The 16,749-nt window shown below is 42.2% G+C and overlaps 1 protein-coding gene across 1 annotated transcript in view; it reads left to right on the top strand.

The window, feature by feature from the left end:
- Positions 1–16,749, top strand: part of RYR3 (ryanodine receptor 3) — a 505,740-nt gene that overhangs the window by 374,628 nt on the left and 114,363 nt on the right. The window contains exons 44-46 of the mRNA XM_004751026.3: positions 11,244–11,424; positions 12,605–12,710; positions 15,188–15,308. Coding sequence (XP_004751083.2) covers positions 11,244–11,424; positions 12,605–12,710; positions 15,188–15,308 — 408 coding nt within the window. The remainder of the gene's footprint in view (positions 1–11,243; positions 11,425–12,604; positions 12,711–15,187; positions 15,309–16,749) is intronic.

Here is a 16,749-nt window from a genome sequence, read left to right as displayed (position 1 = left end):
AGCAGGCCTTATGGAGGAGGTGTATTAGAAATGAGCTTCATACACATTTAATATAATTTCTATCAAAGTACCATCCATTTTCTTCAAAGAAATGGAACAAGTAATCCTAAAATTTATATGGAACCAGAAAAGACCTCGAATAGCCAAAGAAATATTGAAAAAGAAAGCCAAAGTTGGTGGCATCACAATTCCGGACTTCAAGCTCTATTACAAAGCTGTCATCATCAAGACAGCATGGTACTGGCACAAAAACAGACACATAGATCAATGGAACAGAATAGAGAGCCCAGCAATAGACCCTCAACTCTATGGTTAACTAGTCTTCAACAAAGCAGGAAAGAATGTCCAATGGAAAAAGGACAGCCTCTTCAATAAATGGTGTTGGGAAAATTGGACAGCCACATGCAGAAAAATGAAATTGGACCATTTCCTTACACCACACACAAAAATAGACTCAAAATGGATGAAGGACCTCAATGTGAGAAAGGAATCCATCAAAATCCTTGAGGAGAACAGAGGCAGCAACCTCTTCAACCTCAGCCACAGCAACATATTCTTAGGAACATCGCCAAAGGCAAGGGAAGCAAGGGCAAAAATGAACTATTGGGGTTTTATCAAGATCAAAGGCTTTTGCACAGCAAAAGAAATAGTTAACAAAACCAAAAGACAATTGACAGAATGGGAGAATATATCAGATAAAGGGCTAGTGTCCAAATTTTAAGAACTTAGCAAACTCAACACCCAAAGAACAAATAATCCAATCAAGAAATGGGCAGAAGACATGAACAGACATTTCTGCAAAGAAGACATCCAGATGGCCAACAGACACATGAAAAAGTGTTCCACATCACTCGGCATCAGGGAAATACAAATCAAAACCACAATGAGATATCACCTCACCCCAGTCAGAATGGCTAAAATCAACAAGTCAGGAAATGACAGATGCTGGCGAGGATGCCGAGAAAGGGGAACCCTCCTACACTGTTGGTGGGAATGCAAGCTGGTGCATCCACTCTGGAAAACAGCATGGAGGTTCCTCAAAATGTTGAAAATAGAACTACCCTATGACCCAGCAATTTCACTTCTGGGTATTTACCATAAAGATACAAACGTAGTGATCCGAAGGGGCATGTGCACCCGAATGTTTATAGCAGCAATGTCTACAATAGCCAAACTACGGAAAGAAGCTAGATGTCCATCAACAGATGAATGGATCAAGAAGATGTGGTATATATACACAATGGAATATTATGCAGCCATCAAAAGAAATGAAATCTTGCCATTTGCAACGACGTGGATGGAACTAGAGGGTATCATGCTTAGCGAAATAAGTCAATCAGAGAAAGACAACTATCATAGGATCTCCCTGATATGAGGAAGTGGAGATGCAACATGGGGGGTTAAAGGGTTAGGAGAAGAATAAATGAAACAAGATGGGATTGGGAGGGAGACAAACCATAAGTGACTCTTAATCTCACAAAACAAACTGAGGGTTGCTGGGCAGAGGGGGGTTGGGCAAAGGGGGGTGGGGTTATGGACATTGGAGAGGGTATGTGCCATGGTGAGTGCTGTGAAGTGTGTAAACCTGGCGATTCACAGATCTGTACCCCTGGGGATAAAAATATATGTTTATAAAAAATTTTTAAAAAATGAAAATTTTTAAAAAAACGAAAAGAGCTTCAAAGGGTCAAGTTTCCCAGATGCATAGATGCAGGAAAGGTGATCCAGCTGGGGAGTGGCATGAGCAGTGGCCTCAAGACTAAAGCATGCTGTGCTCAGGAAATAGCAGGCTCTGTTGATCTGTTGATCTGGAGGACAGATGGGTGGATGATAGTGGCAAGAGATGAGGTTTAAAAGGTAGGTAGGCAGCTGTAGCAGAACCTAAATGCTAAGCTGAGATTAGATTCAGTGTGCGGAGAACTGGGAAACCTTTTTAACTAGAGAGAGATTGACAGTAACCACTGGGAACTTCTGTGCCCAGTTAAAATAATGAGTTTCTAAATTATAATGGTGGTGGTAGGAATGGAATGGGGGAGATACATTTGAAAGAAATTACAGAGACCGTGTTTCTCCAACTAGGTGATGATGATGATTATGGTGGTTGGGCCTGGTTGCATTGATAAAAAGAAATAGAAGTCACATTGAAGCTTAGAGATTTAAGCACGGGGAGAAAAAAAATAAAGATGTGAGAGGTGCCTGGGTGGCTCAGCTGATTAAGGATCCAACTCTTGATTTTTGGCTCAGGTCATGATCAGTTGTGAGATTGAGCCCCACATAGGCCACCATGCTGGGTGTGGAGCCTGCTTGAGATTTTCTCTCCCTCTACCTCTGTTCTTCCCCTCTTCCTCTTAAAAAAGAAAGGGGGGAAGGGAGGGAGGAAGAGGGATGTGAAAAAGAGAAAATGGTTTATAATAGAAGATAATGAGCTTGGTTCCATTCAGACCAGTGATTCACTGATTTTGCAGTGTGTGACCCCAAACGGGGATGCCCTGATTATGGGGTTATAGGATAGAGATCAGTCAGTCAGCAGACTGGGACTGAAGAGACTTATAGATCATCTGTAGTTGAAATAGTAGGAGTAGATGTCCCAGGAGAAACACAAAAGAGAGAGAGAGATGCAGAGTGTGAGAAAGAAACGTTAGAATCTTCTTAAACTCCTAAAGAAGAAGAAAGAGTGCTTTAAGCACAATGGAGTGTTATGGAAGACTTTGGGCTAGAGAGCAGATTGTCTGGGGTACAAATATAGCTCTGTCACTTACTAGTTTTGCAAAGTTAGGCAAGTTACTTAAACTTTCCTAGCCTCAGTTTGTGTGTGTATGTCTTCATGTTAAGTAGAGAAAACAATAGTATGCACTTCACAGAGTTGTTGTAAGGGTTAAATGGAATAATCTATGGGAAACTTAGATTAGCAGAGTGCCAGAAATGTAGTAAGCATGCAGTCATGATAGTTGTCATTGTCGTTCATGGTCTTTACAAGGTTATTAGGGCATTCGAAATGGGAAGACTCTAATGAGTAGATTCTTTAGCGATCTCAAAGCCATTTATAAATTTTCATGTCTAAAAAATGATTAAGAAGGACTTTTTGTGGCTTATTCTCAGCAGTGAAAGATAAAGGTATTGTAGATGATCATGGTAGGTGAGGGGAGTGGTCATGATGGCTAATGATAGGTGGTGGCAGGTGGCAATGGTGGATGATAGTGGGGTGGTGATAGTGGGTCGTGATTGGTGATGATGTTGTTGGGGATATATGATGGTTAAGTAGTGGTCATAGAAGCTCTTTGGGTTGATTGAAGTGGGTGCTGGTTAGTGACACGAGGCATGGTGATGGTTGTGGGTACCGATGAGTGACAATGGGGTGCTCATAATGGGCGATGGTGAAATGTAATGGTTGGGTGGTGGATTGACACAGTGGAGTGTGGGGGTGACTGTGGGGGGTGGGTGAGTGATGATGGAGTTGGTGAGGATGGTGGTGGTGATGGTAGCATCTAACCCTTATTGAGCACTTATCAAAGCACTTTAGGACATATTAACTCACATAATACAAAAATCCAATGAAATAGGTACAGTTATCTTTATATTACAGAAAAAGACCCAGTTGCTTAGAGGGGTTAAGGGCCTTGTCCAGAATCACACAGCTAGTAGGACGTAAAGCCAGGATTCGAACCAGAGCAGTTTGGCCCCAGAGGCCAAACATTACTCATACCATTGTGCAGTATTGTCTGGGTAGTATGGCCTTTCTAATGAATGAACAAAAAGAAAGAGCATTTTCTCCTCTGAGCTGTTCAAAAATTGCAGCATTGTTTAATTACTATTGGGTACTAATGTTTTAAAAAAAAAATTTTTTTTTAAGCCAAATCAAAAACTCTTGCTATATCAAAATAATAGAATTGGAAAATTCTTTCTAACATTATTTTCCTAGTCTCTCTTAATGTTTGTATTAAATCTTCTTAAATAAGATTTGTCTTTAAAAGAAACTTCTTAAAGCATATAATTTTCTCTACTTTTTTTTATTAGCTTGCTCGGAAGCCTTGGGTTGTGTTTTACTCTGGGAGTAATGAAGCTGAGAAGCTTCTATTTACCCAGCAGTTGTAAACTTTATAACCAGTCTAGACACAGATGCATCTGAGTGTCTGATTAACTCTTTCCAAGGAGGAAAGATTTCCTACCAATCCACATGAAAAAGGGGAAAGTTATTCTGTGCTTCCTTTGAGTCCCTGGAGTATTTTAGTGATGTCTTCCCCTGGCTATAAACTTAGTTGTGAGGGACACAATATTCCTAGCTTTGTTGAGCCTGTTTTCCTAGGCAGATTTGTCATCAGTGGCCATAATTTAGGTACCCATTAATTGACATGTGAAGTATATAGGACAGGCTGAGAGATGTGATAAGAGACATGCTCAAACAACCCTGAAGCACAAGTCAAAGCCAGAAACAGAGGAAACCTAAGTGGAATTATGAGACACATACATGGAATAATTACTAAAAACTCTGTAACCGACAACACCTATCTACATAGTGACACATATGACTGCTGGCATGCCAAAAATGACAGTGTTCATTGGAATCTGGTAGAGTGGGAATACCAGGGGTGGGGGGGGGCAGGTTAAGTGTTGAATAACATCTTGAAGAAACAAAGGGACAGAGTTTAACAGAGTAGTGTGGTCAGCGCATACTCAGAGGCCCTTGATCTAGGAGACATGAATCTTTTAAGATATATCAATTTTATCTCAGTAAAGCTGGAAAAAAAAATCAGGGTCAAAAGCACAAAATAGCATGGTTATCTTTGAAGGGCACAGTAGATCTAGATGCTTAAAAGAATCAGCTGGGTGGTTTCCATCCATATATTTATGTTATCAGGGTCAGAAAGTGTGATCGATACTGAAGACTAGGGATGGTTAGGGTTAAAATGTGTGAGACATTGTTCTTATTCTCACATTTCAATATAGTTGGAAAGATTAAGCAAACTTTTGAAAAACTGACCAGGAGTAAAAGATTTAAATAACAGTTTAAGACAATTGTAAACAACATCACAGTGTTATACTCAGGAGACACTTCAGGCTGTTGTGGTGAGAGAAGAGAGAATATGAGGTGCAATTGAGATATGGCTAATGGGGTTAGGTACTTAATGTCTGAGTTACAACATCTCACCAATTATAAGGCTTGAAAAATCTTTTCTACACCACCTTCCTCATTCTCCCAGTGGACCTGCTTGAGTCCCTATGCCTGCGAAGGAGAAGGAAATCAGTTATTAGGATCAAGATGGGCTTATAGTGACAAGAAAATGTGACTTCATCTGTAAAAACTCCAAGTGAAATTGTAAAAGCCCAGAGATAGTCAAAACAACACAAGTAATAGAAAATTGTTGAACACTACATCTAAAACTAATGACGTACTATATGCTGGCTAACTGAATATAATAAAGGAAAGAAGGAAGGAAAGGAGGGAGAGAGAAAAGGAAGGAAGGAAAGAGAGAAAGAAAGAAAAAAAGAAAATTACTCAAAATAAAGAAGCCAATGGCAAATGAATGCCCAGAGCATCAAAATGAGGAAAACTGGCTGGAGTGAAAAGCTGTGAGGCCCTGTTATTTTCATTCTAGTAAATTATTCAGCATATCTCCTCCACTGCTGCCTGTGGGATCCCAGCAGTGGTGATGGCTGAGCATTTTGGCATGAGCCGAAGTGTTCTGAATCCATATGTACATGGGCTCTTTATCAATCATTTTATTGATAACCTACATAATACTGTAGGTTTTAATTGAAATAGTAAAGCAGGGCAAAAGCTTGCTTCATCAGCATTATTCCCCCAAAGTGACAGTATTATGATTCTGACATTCATCACAAATTGATTTTCATCAGCTCGGTAAGAATACCCTTAGTTAATAGGCAGGCTCTGTTTTGTTAGAGAACACCTCAACTCTGACTCCAGGTTTCAGTCTCATTCAAGTTTTATTTAACACATTTCATGAAAAGCCATGTGAATCCAAACTCTAGTTACATGGGACACATTTTAGTGGGATTCTGAATCTAAATGCTAGCCTCCAGAATTTCTGGGCTACTCTACCATTCCATCCTGTAAGACTTTCATTCAGTCTCTTAGCTTTAAATTCCACATGCTTGCGAATGATCTCCCAAATAAGCATTGCCATCCTTTTTCCCTTTCATGAGCCCCAGACTTGTGTAACCTGCTGACTACTTGATATTTCTACTTGAACGTTGAATAGGCACTTCAAATTCTGTAGATGTTAGGGCTAAATTTGTATATCCACCCCAAACTTGTTCTCTAGCTTCCCCACCTCCCTAGCCAGCACTGCTAATTTTGCAGATACTCAAAAGTCTTAGGTGACATCTTCCATTCTGACTTTTTCCTTATCCCCACATTCAGTCCACTTCAAATTCTATAGACTCGATGTCTAAGAGTTACCTGGAATCCATCAACTTGGACTTCTCTCCATCTCTACTGGCCACATCCTACTCCAAACCATCATAACCTTCTACCTGGACCACTGTAGCTGCATAGAAACGATTTCCCTGTTTCTACTCTCAGCCTGTATTAATTGGCCTCTGCTACATAACAAAAAAACTTTATAGTCTCAATGGTATAGAGAGTAATAAGCATTTATTTCTTGTTCACATATCTGTAAGACATTTGGGAACTCTGCTGCATGTATGTAGACTTTCTGGGGCTTTTCTGTTCCACTCATCTCATTCTGGGGTCCAGGATTGCCTGTCTTCTACACTGCTTGTCCACCTGACTTAGATCAGTGACTAGTGAGTAATGTGAGCTTAATGAATAGTTGAATTAAAGACCAAATGGGCAAGCAGTTCTTTGTTTGCTGTCTGTGCTGCCATAGTAGTTTATGACATACGCCCAGCTCCTTCCACTGTATAAGTTAGAAAGCCCTAAGGAGGGAATCATATGTCTCAACCACTTGGAATGACTCGGTTCATGCAAGTTGCCAACCACATTTCAAAGTTGGCTTTTACCAAAAAAAGATTTTGGGTCCTGGCCATCACCCCTACATTGTTATTCTGTAAATTAAGACATTCTATATGCCTTTTTGCTGGGCATTTGCTCCAGTATTCATTCTTACCACACCAAGACTTGATTGGGGATTATGTTCTTTTCCTTAAGACTGATTGAAATCTGAGGAAATGTACAGCCCAGGCTCTTACAAACAAAGGCTGATAGCTGATCTGGTAATGGATGGTCACCCTCAGCTCTCTATCTTGTCATTTCAGATATCTGTCTTGATTCTATTCATTTATTCAATGGAGTCTATTTGTTTATTCAAAGAAGTTTTTTTGAACACCTATGATGTGTCAGATGGTAATAAGATGCTTGAGCATACAGGGTTAGATAATGTGGACACAGGCACTGTTCTTATTAAATAGTTTGGTGAGAAAAACAGAGATACAAACCATTCCGTGATTAAAGGAAGAGTGCAAGGTGTTTGAGAAGACCTTGTCCTCTAGGGCTTCCAAGAGTGAAGTGGAGCTACGTAGGTCAAGGGTTTATCTGAAGGTAATGGGAAGAAAGAAAACATTCCAGGCAAGGGAACTTGAAACAGGGACTGTAGTCACAACATTTAAAGTAAGAAAATTGATGGGCTGAAAGTAAAATCACTGCATCATGACTAGTTGAGAATGACTGCTTCAGGGTAAAACAGGGAGAATCATTGCCACGTCCATCCAACTTGTCAGGAATGTTGAAAGAAGATAGTAATGTTAAGACAGTGTTGAGAGCCTTTGAAGAAAGGCCCGGAGAACCCCTCACACTCTTATTAAGCTCATTATTCATTTTGGAACTCAAGCAAAACATTGTTCTAAGCCCTTGGGCAAAACTAGTTTACCTCAGATCTCTCTCTCCCTTGAAAAATGCCCTCCAGGTCAGTATTCAGCTTCCCTGTAGCAGGTTTGTTTGGCAGTCCGTCTTGCCAAGCTACAGGTAATTAGGAAAAGAATGTTCTCTCTCTCCACTAATTATACCTTCTTCTCTACTTCTCTACCTTGTGCAGTCTTTGGAAATTCTCTTCCTTTGCTCTCTCTCCAATTAGTGGCAATGGTTGCACTCCAGGTTCCTCCTCTTGCAGGGTGCACTCTGCATCCCCCACAGATGTCCACAATTCAGTAATCAAAGGATGGCTCCCTGGGTCAGTTGTAACAGCTCACCCAATTAGCTCAGATCTGAAGATCTGAGATCTCAGGTAAACTAAGGTTAACTTAGCAAATGAATTTCAATACCAAACTCAGTATAGAACTCAGTCTCAGTTTTTCAAATTCTTTTGTATTTTTTAGTCCATGCCCCATCAAATTCATGATACTGATCATTGTGGGAAGAGCTAGGCTGATGGCAGCATCCTGGTAAAGACCACAGCTGACCCATAGCGTTTCTATCCTGAGAACCACAAGAATCATAGTATGGTATTTAAATAAGCTTGAAAAACAGGATTGGGGGCAGATTGTCCATTTTCGACACTTAAAATTTCCAAGTTTTAGCTTCATTATTATAATGAAAAGTGACAACTGGGAGCACGGATTAAAGTTTTAGAGGCCAACAACATTTGGAAGTAGTGAACTTTGAGTTATGTCCATAAATATTTGAGAGATTATTTACTCTCAAATACATAGAGTCTCCTCGTGCTTTTCTTTAACTGTCCCTCCTGTGATTAAGTCAAGTATAAATGCTAGGTTTGAGGGCGCCAGGGTGGCTCAGTGGGTTAAGCCGCTGCCTTCGGCTCAGGTCATGATCTCAGGGTCCTGGGATCGAGTCCCGCATCGGGCTCTCTGCTCGGCAGGGAGCCTGCTTTCTCCTCTCTCTCTCTCTGCCTGCCTCTCTGCCTACTTGTAATCTCTCTCTGTCAAATAAATAAATAAAATCTTAAAAAAAAAAAAAAAAAAAAAGCTAGGTTTGACTAGTGGTTGACTGGCATTGGAAAGCATGGCCCTAGGGCTTAGCATCATCATTTTATCTTCCTCAAATTGCACAAGGCTACTTGGTTTTTCTCTCTCACTGATTCTTTCCACCGTATTGTCACTGTGATTATTTTAGCCTTTTTGCATCTCCTGAGAATTTTCTTCATGTGGATTCTGGTTTCATAAAAACATTCTGTTTTATATATTAGATGAAACTTGGAGAAGAGCTTCTTCATAAAAATTTTAGTCTTTTAAAGAATTGAGTTTTAAGACAGTAAGTGCATGCCAGTGAGCTATTCAAATTCAGTTGAATGAAATATTTTCCAAATCTAGTTACGCAGTGCTAAAACTTACATGGTATGTATTTATAATCTTGAATTTTACTTGAAATTCAGGCAGTTGGGTGACCAAAAAGGATGTCAGCGGGCCAAGCTCAAGGCCAGGACTATAGCTGTGATAGAGGGTGGGCTTTCCAGAGCCATGAGTCACGTCAAGTGTGTTCAAGTGTGAGTTCATGTGAGAGCTGAGTGTAAGTTGATTTCAAACACTGGGGCAGCAGGCTCAGCCCTTCTGATTCTCTGGACATAATGGAAGAAATTTCTGCATGTGGGGTAGACTAATAGACTCTAAAAAACCAGAAGGTGCATGAGTACCTCAGTAAGGCAACTGAGACCTGGAGAGGCAGTGCACCATGCTTGCCTACATAGTGATTTGCTAAAAAGCTGGAAGAGAAGCCAAGGTTTCTGCTCTACTTACACCACTTCTAAGTTGATTCGTAGAAGTTTTCATTAAACAGAGCTTAACTCCTGTGATGGTTTTAAAATATGTCTATAAATTCTTCAGTAGCATCTCCCTCCAAAAGATAGATTCATCTCCCTTGGAGTGTGAGCTGGACTCAGTGAGTCATTTCTAATGAATAGGGTATGGCAGAAGTGACAGAATGCAACAAGGTTGTAAAAGGCATCACAGCTTCTACCTCATTCTCTCGGATCATTTGCTCTGTGGGAAGCCAGCTGGTGTGTTGTGAGAACACTCTGGCAGCCCCATGGAGAGGTCACATGGTGAGGAACTGAAGCCTCCTGCCAACAGCTGTGTGTGTGTGTGTGTGTGTGTGTGTGTGTGTGCGCACACAAGGAAGCCGCTACTTCATGCCGAGTCACGCCTTCCTAAGACTGTGGTACTAGCCAGCATTTTGACGGTGTCCTCATGGGAGACCCCATGCCAGGACCACCTCACATAGTTACTCCCAAATTCCTGACCTACAGAAACAATGAGATAATACATGGTTATTGTGTTTGCCAGCTAAGATGTGAAGTCATTTTAGGCAAGAAAAAATAATTACGACAACAGTGCATCAAGATGCAACCTCTTTAAGCTTAGTCCTCCAAGGATATCTGATGATCTTGTAGAAAAAAATTTTCGTCAGCCTTCATCCAATACACAACATCAAAAAAGTCTTTTCTCAGAGTCTTAGCCCAGGGATAAATTCTCAACACAAATTAAGATTTCATCTGAGACGAAAAATGTGTTTCATGAAGTTGTTTGAACAAGCTGTAAAACTGCTTTCGGTGACAAGTATTTTCTCTGAGAGGCACTGGCTCCCCCTCCCTGACTGTTCCCAGTTCCATTGCTTCATCACTGCTTTGGGAAATGAGCCCTGTCTTAGTTGTCCATGTTCTTCCAAAGAGATATACCAGCAGAATACAATTCTCCAACCTTCAGCTTCCCAGAGATATACTTAGGAACAACCAAGATATCTTTACCAAGTAAATTATCTGGATAAATAATGTCATAAATGCCCTGATGTCCATTCACACAGACTTGGTTGTTTTGAGGTACATGTTTAGACTCTGAGAAGGCATTTGGGGGGCTGACATGTTTCCTCAGATGTTAACTGAGGCACATCAGCTCGAATTACCATTTTACCTCTTCTCAGGGAAGGAAGAAGATATGTTTTAGCAGCCTCTCATGGAGTTAACAAAGATGTCAAGTTCTATGTCCTCTGAGTCACCCATGACTGAATCAGTAATCTGGGGAAGACTCAGTAGTGCATGTCTCACTTTCTGAGCATCTAAATTTGTGAAATAATCACAGCACAAAACCCTAAACTTAAAAGTAAGATTCTGTTCTGTGTTGGTTAACATTAATACTTCAAAAAGCAGGTCTAGACTTAATTTATCAAATCTCACCTTTCTCTCTATCAGTATTACCTCCTAATTTAACAAATGAATGACGAGCTCAAGCCAGTACTGTTCTCCCAACCTCGTCGATTAGAAATAAAGTCTGGGGTTGTCCATTCCAATAAAAAGGAAATAATGCCCCTTTTCACTTAGGTGAAAGTGTGGAAGAAAATGCTAGTGTCGTGGTCAAGCTGCTCATCAGACGCCCGGAGTGCTTCGGCCCAGCCCTGCGAGGTGAAGGAGGAAACGGTCTGTTGGCGGCCATGCAGGGCGCCATTAAGATCTCTGAGAACCCAGCCCTCGACCTTCCCTCTCAGGGATACAAGAGAGAAGTGTAAGTGAATGGAATTACCTTGTGGCACTGGTGTAGCTGGTGAGATCCCAAAGAGCGTCAGTACCTGGGTTATTCAGGAAGTGTCATGTCAGTAACTTCCCCCCTGGTGGGGAGAGCACAGGTTCTTCAGCTGTAGTTAAAACATTTTAAATCACTTTGTCAAGCGTATTGCTATTTTGACTGTCCCAATAATCCTAGTGATCAGGATCACCTTCACCCCTTTGCACTTCTATTCAACTCCTACACCTACAGGCAGATCAAGGCATCTGCAAGCTCTTTCAGCCACCACCACACCTCCCTATGGCAGCACTACAGAAGGAAGCTCCAGGAGCTAAAGGCTGGACTGACCAAGGTTAGGGTCACGGTCTCACTTCAGCCCATTCCCTTCAGAATTTAAACCTCAGTGCCTCCTCTCTTACCTTGCTTTTAAAAAGAGGTAATACCCTCTACTTTCTCTTCTGAAAGTGTTTTGCTTTAATTCCTTAGGTTAAAAAGAGGGCTGCAGGATGTGAAAAACCACAGCATCAATAATCCCGGTATCTAAAGTTTCAGAATGTAGTTGGTGATTATGCCCAGCTCCCTTGGCTCTATCATAGCCTCTGGATTAGACCCCAGAATCTAGAGAATGGGTATGACCCAATGAGAACAACTCTAGCCAGATGGGGTTTTTGTTTGGTTTTGGTTTTGGTTATTCATTCTGGTAGGTGATCTGGTAGAACTAGAAGGAACCCAAAACATAATCTTCCTCATGGTACACGAGAAAAAAACAAGGCTAAGGTCATATAGCTTTTTAGCAACAGAGCGAGGGCATGGACTTACCTTCTGACTTCTTGTCTCGTATGCTTTCCGTGTACATTTGAGAAGGGAAACAGGATGAGTGATTGGTAGGAGCTTTGGGGATTACTGTGCCAGTCCCTGGGTACAGATGGACTGCAAGCAGCTCATGGCAGTATTCAGGCCTTAAGGTTTAGAGGACCCTAGGAATACCACAGACAAATATTTGGGTCCTTTGAGCTTACTGATTAAAACCACCTTGTTGGGAGAGGAGATGTTCCCGGGAGAGGCTGTGTGGTGCTCGGGAGGAGCAGAGTGTTTCCATGTCAAGCCGCTCCTGTCTAATAACACAGCCACACCTGCCAGACTTCCTCACATCTCTGCCATGTTGGTTCTCTCCCCGCAGCATGGAGGACGGTGAAGATGAAGAGATCGTACACATGGGCAACGCCATTATGTCTTTTTATTCAGCTCTTATAGATCTCCTGGGCCGCTGTGCGCCTGAAATGCACGTGAGTTCTCAGAGGGCAACTTTGAGGGGCTTGAGTGAAGAGCACTGGAGGTTCCCTGAATGTAATTTCTTCTTCAGTCTCTGGCATTTGCTAATGCGCCTTTCTCTCAGTTCTTTCCAGCTAACATCAAAAGTTGTTTCCGTCTCTTGTAGCTGATTCTGCAACCTAAAAAAATGTCTCCTGAGCAAGTCCCTGTGTGTGTGATTTCTCTGTGGTGCTAGTTGGACACATCCCCCACATATTCTATCTCAGAAGCTCCTAAAAATTATGTTTCCATATCCTTCAATAGAGGCAGAATGTGACCAACTTGATTCTTGACTCCGGCCATTAGGACACTCCGCATGGAAAATCCTCTTTTCTCAATGCCTGTGGTATGAGACACCAGAAAGGCAGTCTCTCTCCATGGTTCATGTTTGATTATTTTCCAGAGATAAGCTTTGCAGGCATCTGGGAAAAGATGGTTCTGTTTTTAAGGCATGCTTCTCAGGCCTCCAGTTTTAACCTAAAAATTTGTGTTCTTCCTCTTCCCTTTTCACCTCTGTTTGGGGCAGAAAGAGAGGGACCTTATTTCACAGAAGCCCTCAAGTCATAAGGGAGGAAATAATTGCTTTTTCTATCAAAATGGAAAATGTTTAAAAATTTTTTAATTACAAAATGTATTTGGTAATTCTTTCAAAGTACTGTTTGATTTGCTCATTTGAGTCTCTGGCGTCTGCCTGCCTCTCGGGCCTGCTCATTGCATTTGGATTATTCCAAGGTGTCTCCCCGAAAAGTGCTTGCATTACAGATTGGGTTGATAGAAACAGTGATATCTGATATTGATGAGATTGTGTATTTGGTCACTGACAAGTAAGCAGTAGATATGTTGTATTTTTAAGAATATTAACCAAAGACAGGACGCATTCAAGTAGTGGCTTTCAAACTTTTTGATGAAAAAATTGTTTTAGCTATAGTAAGAAATAATACCTTTCATTACCACCTACTATACATATATTCCAGGAGCAAAATTTACCCTTACTGTAGACAGTGTGCTCTAATATTTGCCATTCTGTACTAATCTACTTCATGCTTTTGAATGCAAGTCACAACCCACCAATGTGATTTTACAACCATTAATTGGTTATAACCTGTAGGTTAGGACACTGCACGAAAGCATTCACTCTTATCTTTCTTCCAGTATGTCATGGGTTTGCCTAAAACACAATCTAGCCCATTTGCAAATCCATATACATGAGTTTAGGGAGACTTTTATAATATGGTAGCATCTAGGTTAAAAGTACTGTGGATAGAAGAAAGTTTAAATCTTGATAGGGGAGCCTGATCAGAATTCTTAACTGAAGGTTCTAGTTCCTACTGTGTGGTAAACCAACCTTATCCACGAGGCCTATCTTCATCTTCATAAAGGCATTTCTATGCCTTTGAACAAATAAAGGAAGCTTGAAAGGGACAAGGGAAATACTGGGGTGTTCTGCAGTCTGGGAGTAGGATGGGACAGGTGTCAGTTCCCCTGATCACCTGTTATTACTTTCGAAAGCAACTGGCTTGTTCTCAGGAAGACCCCCACCTCAGGGGACTGCTAAGCCCATCAGAGAGCCCCATCTGGCAAGGACGTCCTTCCTTCCTTACAGCCCCTCTGCTTCAACACTGTATACACATACCCCTTCTCAGCACCCATCCCTTGGGCCCCTATTCTGTAAGTGGTAGTGGGACTGTAGGTGCCATCGTCACTGGCAGCCTCCCCTTTACCCACAGGAATGGGAGGTGGCAGTAGGCTAAGTGCAGAGGCATTGTTCCCGTGGGGCCTCCAAGAGCCTTGTCCCAGCACACCTTCCAGCTGACGGGGGCACACTGCAGCTTGAGCTCATAACCCACTGCCCCCATGTCCCCCATGTTCTCCATGTTCGGCGGGGCAGGGTTCACCTGTACATGCTCTTTGGCCCCTTCGTGGTTGAAGGCATCAGGTTCTCCATCTCTGGGTAACTCCACTGAGATGCTCACATCCTCTATGACATCCAAGCCCCTCTTGCCCAGCTGCAGGCCATGCATTAATCACTCTTTTAGGAAACGAAATTCATCGGTCATTTCTCCATTTCACTGAATTCTGAAGTCGAGAATTGTGGCCACAGGGTCAACACTTCCATCATGGCCACGGAGGGCTCCCGGGATTGCAGTGGCACTGAGAGGCCCCAGCAGCCCCCCACCACTTCACTGCAGAGACTTGATTCCCATAACTGCCTGACCATTGTCATCACAGCACAGGAGTCAGATGACCAACTTGGTCAGAGTTACTCCCTCATAGCATATTGTGGGAAGTCCAGAGAAAGCTCCCTTTTGCCCCCTGACCATAAGCATCTGTGGCAGGGAAGTACAGAAGTACACCCAGCCTTAAGAACAATGTTGCTGCCAGAGGTTTGGATGTGGGGTGGGGAAGGGATGTGGGAATCCCCTTAATCTCATTCTCCAATCCTGCATTGCAGCTTATCCAGACAGGAAAGGGAGAAGCCATCCGGATCAGGTCAATCCTGCGCTCCCTGGTCCCCACTGAGGACCTGGTTGGCATCATCAGCATCCCCTTGAAGCTGCCGTCCCTAAACAAAGGTAAGAGAAGCAGCTGAAGGCTGAGTCCTGCTGTCTCCCAGGGGGCCACTCACTCAGGGGCAGGACTGTCTACCGGATCCATGGTTTGTCTGTCCTTCCAAGCTCCTACTTGTGGGGCAGGCAGCACTGGGGAAGGTCTTGCTTTTTTTCTGGAAGTGAGGAGTTCTCTCCTCCTGGCTCCAACTGGCTGCTCTCTCCTCTGCTTCCCTGTGTCCGAGGTTCCTGCACCCTACATCCGGTGGACAGGGCCATTATAGACCTCACGGTCATCTGAATGCACTAACCCTCTGGAAGGAGGCTGATCGAATGGGACAATGAAAGCCCTCACCTCAGTCCTCCTCCTCCTTTGCCTCAGTGTCCCCAGATTGTGCAGCCAGGTAAGGCCGCAGATAGATAGGACCTAACTTAGGCTCCCTTCTGCCACGGTCCCATGGACCTCCTTGCCATGGGTAGAAAGAGTTTTTCCTCATTGCTACTTGGATGCAACCATCAGTGTCAGCTTTCCCAAACTTACACTTTCTGAAAAGCATTCTGTTTCTCCAGTTCCCTCCATCTGCTCTCCAAGCAATTTCTTCCTGGCAGTTGGAGGAATTGAAAAGATAACATGACTCTCATGGTTATGGTGTTTCCCAAACCGGTGTTCCAAGGGAACATTTTTTATAAAAAAAAATACTAATTCGTGTATGTGTTAAGAAGTTTGGAGTCAAATAAGTTTGGGGAATGCTTTGGAGTGTATCACATTTTTTCCAGCTTTATTGAGATACAATTAATACATAACATGTAAGTTTAAGGTGTACAATGCAATGGTTTTATACATATATTTATGTATGTGTGTATATATATTTTGCAAATGTTTACCACAATAAATTTAATTAACACATCCTTGACCTTGCATAACTGTCTTTTCTGTTGTTGATATATTGAGAACATTTAATCTCCTTCACAGAAACTTTCAAGGATATGATACGGTACTGTTTACTGTGGTCACTATGTTGTACATTAGATCCCCAAATTACTCATCTTTTAATCAAAAGTTTGTGCCCTTTGACCAGCATCTGCCCATTTCTCCCACCTCCCCTCACCCTTGGTAACCATCAGTTTACTCTATGTTTCTATATAATTTCCGTGTTTTGAGATCATACATGTGATTGAGACCATACAGTATTGGTCTTTCTCTGACTAACTTCACTTAGCATAATGTTCGCAAGGTCCATCCATATTATTGCAAATGGCAAGATTTCCTTCTCTGTTATGGCTGAATAATATTCCTGTGTGTGTGTGTGTGTGTGTGTGTGTGTGTGTGTTCATTCACAATTTTTCATCCATCCACCCATCAACAGACACTCAGACTGTTGCCGTGTCCGCTACTGTGAATAGTATTGCAGTGAGCATATGGTTGCGGGTATCTCTTAGAGATGGTGATTTCGTTTCCTTTGAGTAT

The sequence above is a fragment of the Mustela putorius genome, unplaced genomic scaffold (assembly GCF_011764305.1).
Source record: "Mustela putorius furo isolate JIRA1106 unplaced genomic scaffold, ASM1176430v1.1 tig00003898_pilon_pilon_pilon, whole genome shotgun sequence".
NCBI classification, from domain to species: Eukaryota; Metazoa; Chordata; class Mammalia; order Carnivora; family Mustelidae; genus Mustela; species Mustela putorius.
Note: the sequence above shows the minus strand (reverse complement) of the source record. Positions and strands in the feature narration are given on the sequence as shown.